Source organism: Aegilops tauschii, chromosome 7, assembly GCF_002575655.3.
Source record: "Aegilops tauschii subsp. strangulata cultivar AL8/78 chromosome 7, Aet v6.0, whole genome shotgun sequence".
Taxonomy (NCBI): Eukaryota; Viridiplantae; Streptophyta; class Magnoliopsida; order Poales; family Poaceae; genus Aegilops; species Aegilops tauschii.
In genome coordinates, this window is record NC_053041.3 from 393,088,654 (window position 1) to 393,095,900 (window position 7,247).

Here is a 7,247-nt window from a genome sequence, read left to right on the forward strand (position 1 = left end):
TTTGATGACAAGTATTTCCGGGCAGAGGGAATAGGTGATTCCAAGTACGGCTCCGAGTAAAGTCCAGCCGAGAGCTGAGGCGAAGCCAACCCTGGAAATTTAGCAGTTTTCTAACTGCCGAATCAAACTTCCTATGAAAATAGGTTCAATTCATAATTTCCGGACATGATAAATCATGCCTTCGGCTCGCTCTAATGTTTTTAGTCATCACTAGATGGTCTACGAACTTGAATGTAATTTTTGTTACTTCTGATATTCTTTGTACTGCCATGACATTTCATGAATAAATCAAAAAAACTTCAAGCAAAAAATAGTTGTCAGTGAAAAAAAAAGGTCATCCCTGTCCCTGCGATGAAGCAAACACACACTTAAAATCATGTCGATCAGATTCTTCGAGTAGATATAAATTTCAGTGTTCCAAACTGTGAAGATCACCTTCAGAAGCAATGTCGCCTAAAAACAACCTTCCGAAGCTAGGAAGGTTTCAAAGACACTGCAGGTAATCCTGGAAGATTGCAATCTCAGTTCAAATGCTTTGTTGAGTCAAAGTAAGAAGAAAAACAGTAAAAATATCTCATGAATTGTTCGTGGGGTTGCAATTATAGGCAGCAACTGGCTAGGTAAGAAAGCCATCCAACCAAATCTTCTCTGTGTCTCAACACAGCAAAATCATCACAAGGCAAAAAGAACACGTCAGATTGAATGTAATGCATGGCGCAAAACGAGCCTTTATTTACCAAGTTTAGCATACAACATATTTTTATTTAGATAAAATTCAACAAACCAAGCTAAATTAGCTATAGACCAACCGACTTCCAGGATTATTTGTACCCTCATATTCTACCCCAAAGAACAACACTAAGCAATTGCTTTCTTTTTTTCGCTTTCAAAACTGCTCATACGAAAGCCACCATTGTTTAGTCTTTCCGGAGTTCTAGACTTCAAGGTACTTGCTGGCTGTGTGGACATCCTTGTCTCCTCTTCCACTGCAGTTGAGAACCACCCTCACACCGTCCGGCAGTGTTGGGCAGAGCTTCTCCAGGTAAGCCAGTGCGTGGGATGTCTCCAGGGCAGGGATGATGCCCTCCAGCCGAGAGGTGCGCTTGAAAGCTGCATGCGGAGGAAGGAGTTAGATGCTGAAGGTAGTAGCATACATGACAGGGGGGGACTGTCTAGGCTACTGAATCAGTTTTCAATCGATCAGGGATATCACCAGCAGGCTTAAGACAATTAGGTTCACGGTACTAAAAGCTACAATATCCCAGACTCCCACTATAACATCATTATTTGTTGCAATATTCAAGCCTATTACTTAACACTGTCGGGTGAGGAAATGGAAGCTGCCAAGTTACCACCATCTTATTTTTCAATAATGTGGTTACTTGCAGCCAATATCCAAGATGGAAACATCAAGCATGTTAAGTTAGTGGATTCAGCATGTTAAAAAACACCACGTGTTATTTTTCTATAATTCAGTCGCTTGCAGATGCGTTGGTATTAAGTTCATTGTGTGCTGAAGTATTAAAGATTGCAACATGAACCACGTGCACATACATGCCATTGATTCAGCATGTCAAAACAATCACGTGTTATTTCTCTCCTACATTCATTATGTATTGCAATATCCAAGATTGCAATTGACCATGTGTCTAAAATTAGTCGGTGAAGGTTTACAAGCTAGCAATTCAGAACATCTTAAAACAACAGCTGTTATTTTTTCTGTAATACAGTCACTTTCAGATGCCTTAGGTAGTGTTTGCCATTTATTTTGCGTTGCAGACTTAGTCAGTGAAGGTTTATAAGCTAACGATTCAGAACGTTTTAAAACAGTCACTTTTTGATAACTTAATTAGTGTCTGGTATCAAGGTGGATTAAGATAATCCAGCTTTTCCAACCAGCATTTACTTAATTTTTTTCCGTTGGCTAACCTTTTTTTCCTGCTTAGCTGCCTGCTTTTCCACATCATATTATAAAACAAGTTCAGCAGCTGTGAACTGAAACTTACTATCTCGAGAGTTTTAACCTTCAGTAATGCCTACTGTGTACCATCGAAGTTCACATGTAAATCTAGACCAGCGATGGTGCCTAAACCACAGACTTGTCACATGAAGATATATGAAAACACTCAGGATGTCATTCAGAACTACTATCAGCGTTTAGTAGATGGACTGGAAGTCAATTGGATGAAAATCAACTGCAGCCAGTATGCAGGATAAATAGAGCAAGTGATCAAGCGTGACAAGGAAACATAAATGGTAGAGAAACATACCGTCCAATGCCTCCTGATCTGTCACACTATCATATTCAGCACGTCCAATATCCCTCAAGAAACTATGCTCAGGTCCAACACCTGGGTAATCCAACCTATGAAATTGAAACAATGGATAATAAGCCCACTTGACGTAAGAAAAGAAAAATGCTTCCAACTTTACATCAAAATACTTACCCAGCACTGATGGAGTGGGGCTCAATAACTTGTCCATCAGCATCCTGCAATACATAACTCAGAGATCCATGGAGAACTCCGACTTCCCCCTTTGTCAATGTTGCAGCGTGCTTGTCAGTGTCTACACCATGACCAGCAGCCTCCACTCCAATCAGTCTTACATCCTGATCATCAACAAACTCATGGAAGAGACCCATGGCATTTGATCCACCACCAACGCAAGCAACCAGCACGTCAGGCTTGCCACCCCACTTGTCCATCGCCTGTCTACGGGTCTCCTTGCCGATCACCTTATGGAACTCCCTCACCATCATCGGGTATGGGTGTGGACCCGCAACTGAGCCCAAAATGTAGTGTGTGGTCTCTACGTTGGTGACCCAGTCACGGATGGCCTCCGAGGTAGCATCCTTCAGCGTTGCAGTCCCAGAATGTACTGGCCTTACCTGTGCGAAGACATACACATGATGAGAAACAAACGAACAAGCCTAACAAGAATTCTTCCACAGCAGCATTCTACATCTCACAGCTTGGTTTGTCAAATAAGTAATAGCCGCAACGGATAATTGGAAACACAAAGGCATATTCTCCAGAGATAAGGCATATGGATGATACAAGTTCCACACATACCTCTGCCCCAAGAAGCTTCATCCTGAAAACGTTAAGCGCCTGCCTCTCCATATCTTGTGCACCCATGTAGATGATGCACTCCAGCCCAAACCGAGCACACACTGTGGCAGTGGCAACCCCATGCTGACCAGCACCAGTCTCAGCAATAATACGCTGCTTCCCAAGCTTCTTGGCAAGCAGAGCTTGTGCCACAGCATTGTTGATCTTGTGAGCACCGGTGTGGTTCAGATCCTCCCTCTTGAGGTAAATCAGTGGGCCAGTGCCATCAGCACGCTTGTAGTGCTCCGTCAGGCGCTCCGCAAAGTATAGCGGGCTCTCGCGGCCCACATAATCCTTGAGGATACCATCGAGTTCTTTCTGCAGAAAGAAGAAATGTGGTGTCAAAACACAAATACCTGCCTTTCCAGAATCTCCCTATCCAACATGGCTGGCATATATTTATTCGCTTGATTACAGGGCAATACTACATGACTACGTAAACCCAAATTCTCCATGCTTTGATTCCATACACAAAAGGCAAGGTCCTATGATCGCAATTCCTCTCTGATCGGCGCAACTACCAATCAAATGCAGTCAAACACACATTTCCAAAGTATGTGGAGGCGGCTCCCAGAAAGGGACTAAATAAAAGCCGAATCTGCTGGCAAATCAAATACAGTGGAACAACCGTTTCAAAGGACAATCTGTTGTGCGATTTAGATGTGACCGCTCCCAACTGCCACAACTGAAACATGGCAAACCTCCTACTAATAATAGCTAAACAGATACTCCCTCCGTAAACTAATATAAGAGCATTTAGATTACTATTTTAGTTATCTAAACACTCTTATATTAGTTTACAGAGGGAGTAATAATCAAATCAAACGGCAATACACGCAAAACCCCAAATCCTGCAGGCAGGATAAAATCCTCCTACAGATGAGCCATCAAATCGCCTATATCGCCGACGAAATGGCGCCGCGGACGGTCTAATACCATGAATCGCACAAAACTGAATGCACCAGATCCTCAGGAACATGGGGCTACCTGGAAGTCCTCGTCGTCGGCGAGCGCGTGGAAGGCGGCCTCGAGCTCGGTGAGGGCGTGCATGAGGGTCTCCGGCACGTACTTGCCCCCGAACTTGCCGAACCTGCCGAGCGCGTCGGGCCTCGCGATGCCGGCCCCCGCCACCTCGGCCCCGTTCACCCTCTCGGCGACGGGGGAGGGCGCCTCCGCCGCGACCGCCTTGGCCGGCCGCATTGACGCGGACGCCACGACGGACGCGCCTCTCCGGGCCGACGGCGTGACCATCCGCAGCACCGCGCGGGAGGGCAGAGGCGCGGCGACGGCGGCGGCTGGGCTAGGGTTTCTGATTGCCGAGGCGGCCATCGGCTGCGGCGAGTGGCAGAGGAAAGAAAGAAGGCAGGGATGAAATCGGAGGGGATTAAAGAATGATGAAGAGTGGGTGGTGGCTTAACACGAGGAGGGTGTACCCGGCGGGTATATAAACCGGTCGCCTTGGAACATTTCCCGCGGGGTTGGTGGTAGGAGTGGGACACGTGAGCCTGGTGTACCGGTAGGGGGCTACGGGAGGGCGGAGGGCTGGCGCCGGTATTGGTGCACCGGGTGCGCTTGAGGATCATTTTTAGTCTAAGCTATGGCCCACAAGATCTAGGTGCCGGGTCGGGACGGCAGCCTCTATCGTCGCGATGGCAGAGCCGCCTTGTAGTAGGGCACTGTATGTGTGTGTCCGCGCTCGGGTCCACGTCACTGGTCCTACGTGGGTCATCCTCCACCGACCGTTGTATTAAGCCGCTCGTCGTGGTGGAGCTGGAGCCTTTGACTTGTTTATCCCAATCACATATTGCATGCGATCTCATCACTTCATGCAGATCACGAAACCACGGGGAAAACTGCTACTCCACTGCTCATGTGATCAGAGCAGCGATTCGGTGCCCAAAATTATCTGCACCTGCAATGAAGAAAAAAATTCAAAATAAATACTAGAAAAATTCAATTTTTTATACGATAGATAATTTGGTGCGTGAGAAGCGTTTTACATTTTAGATTATTTGAACATCTGAGTAGCTCTATGTAAAAAAGACAAATTTAGGGTCCGTAAAAACATTTACGGTTTATGTCTGTTCTGGCCCAATTTATCTTTTTGCTAAGAGTTACTCATATGTCTAAATGATCTAAATTTAAAGCGCACTCACGCATCAAATTATCTACCAAGCAAAAAATTGATTTTTTGGTATGTTTTGTAAAAAAAAACATCTTGACCGGGTGCTGATGAATCTGGACTCATAAATGGATATTCCGCAGCAGTACTACTACTATCTAGGAAAAAGTACCGTAGTACTGCTTGTATTGCTTTTTCTGGAAAATTAGTAGTAGTACTATTGTCATAGACTACATGCAAAAAAACCATTATAATATAATTTTCGGTTATAATTGATTTGAGTATGAGTAGGGAAAACAAGGATAGTTTAGATTTAGTTGAAGTTTTGGTAGTACCCCTCTGTCCCAAAATTCTTGTCTTAGATTAGTCTAGATATACATGTATCTAATACTAAAACGTGACTTGATACATCTGTATTTAGACAAATCTAAGACAAGAATTTTGAGACGAAGGGAGTATTTTGTTGAGGTTTGGTAAGATTTTAGTTGATTTGGATATGGGTAGGGGAAAACAAGGATAGTTTTAATTTGTTGAGGTTTTGGTAAGATTTTATTTGATTTGATTGACTTAATGTCGGTATGGTTTTGATAAGAATTTATTGAGATAATGTAGAGCATGGTTTCCAGTAATAAGCATGGATTTTAATTCTAATTACTCTGAGCCAAAGAGAAGGGGGCAAAATCATATTTGATGACGTACAAATAGCAACTTCCCTTTAATAGTAGAGAAGATAATTATTTGTATGTTGCAATGGGCCAGTACGCCGCGATTTTATCTATTAATACAAATACTTCCTCTGATCCGTATTAGTTATCGCTAAAAAAAAGATGTACCTAGATGTATTTCAGTGCCAGAACATCTGTTTGAGCCTTTGAGCGACAACTAGTTTGGATCGGAGGGAGTATGATTCTTTAGAAAAATAAGATTTTATTTGATAAATATTTACTGTATTTGTCAAGTACTTATTGTTTTGCCTAAAATATTAGAATTTTATTTCATCAATCATTAAGATATGAGGTAGTTAGATGGTTTTAAGGGAAACCGGTGAAAACGAATCAAAGGTGAAGAGAGAAAATCAAAACCGGAAGAGAAAGAAGAAACAAACTTGAGGTTGAACCAAGGAGGAGCTAACCTTATGTTTTTTCTTAATTTAACTTAAGTCTTTTTGAGCGATTTGGGATGCCTCACTCAAAACGACTAAGATCTTGAAGTTAAACATTCATCAGCAATTGTTTATATCTTACCACTGTCGTCGCCATCGTCCTTGTTCAGAGAATCAAATCAAGCATAAAGCATGACATATGCCGCGAGCTACCACTTCTGCACACTTAATTGTAGTTGATCAACAACTTTTTACAAAGCATGACATATGCCGCGAGCTACCTAAAAATAAACAATGTTTAGATAAACCAGCTTTGCATCCCACTGACCAGGATTTTATTTGGAAACTCCAATAGCTACTTGTAAATCCCCACTAGGCATTTTAATGTACTACAGATACTCTACTAACTTGCTTTACTTTCAAATATTTTGTATTTTAATTTAAGCATCTTGATGGACGCATTTTTTAGTGAGAAAACTTCACAAGATTTATGTACTCTTCATCGATTTTGACTCGCATGTGTGCAAGATGATGTGCATGTGTCTCTCTAGCAACACCAAGAGTTTCTTCGGCGGCAGAAGATTGTTCGCGATTCTGGAGCCTTTTAGCGGCGGCGCCATTCGAGGCCTTCAGGTTCGAGATCTTAGAGGAGTGGAGATTTGTTGTAGCCACAACCCACATCGGAAAGTGTGGCGTCGTTGTGGTGGCGCTTGTTCAGAGGCTCACAACACCTATGGTTTTGTCTTGGATCTTTGCTTGGAGGACACCGTTTCTTCTCCTCTCAGGTGGACGCTCCCGTGATGGCGGTGGTCGAAGTGTTTGGTTAGTATTTTTCTGCAAATTTGCTTTGTTAGGAGTGTTTTCTATCTTTTCCTTTTGGTGTGCTATCGTTTTGAATTTCTTAGAGATG

The 7,247-nt window shown here is 43.2% G+C and overlaps 1 protein-coding gene across 1 annotated transcript; it reads right to left on the reverse strand.

Annotated features, from left to right (window-relative positions):
* Positions 1-698: 698 nt before the first annotated feature.
* On the reverse strand, positions 699-4,588 carry LOC109762925 (tryptophan synthase beta chain 1). Its single transcript, XM_020321808.4, has 5 exons — positions 4,101-4,588; positions 3,075-3,431; positions 2,448-2,890; positions 2,271-2,365; positions 699-1,110 (listed from the first exon to the last, which is right to left on the reverse strand). The coding sequence occupies exons 1-5, from the start codon at positions 4,440-4,442 to the stop codon at positions 935-937; spliced, it is 1,413 nt and encodes a 470-aa protein (XP_020177397.1). The 5' UTR covers positions 4,443-4,588; the 3' UTR covers positions 699-934.
* Positions 4,589-7,247: the final 2,659 nt, after the last annotated feature.

Excerpts from the sequence above, each read along its gene's own strand:
- LOC109762925 (XM_020321808.4), bottom strand. The coding sequence starts at position 4,442 with ATGGCCGCCTCGGCAATCAGAAACCCTAGCCCAGCCGCCGCCGTCGCC. Across the intron at positions 3,432-4,100 it reads CCGACGACGAGGACTTCCAG|AAAGAACTCGATGGTATCCT; the intron begins GTAGCCCCATGT and ends TTCTTTCTGCAG. Across the intron at positions 1,111-2,270 it reads AGATCAGGAGGCATTGGACG|CTTTCAAGCGCACCTCTCGG; the intron begins GTATGTTTCTCT and ends CTCCGCATGCAG.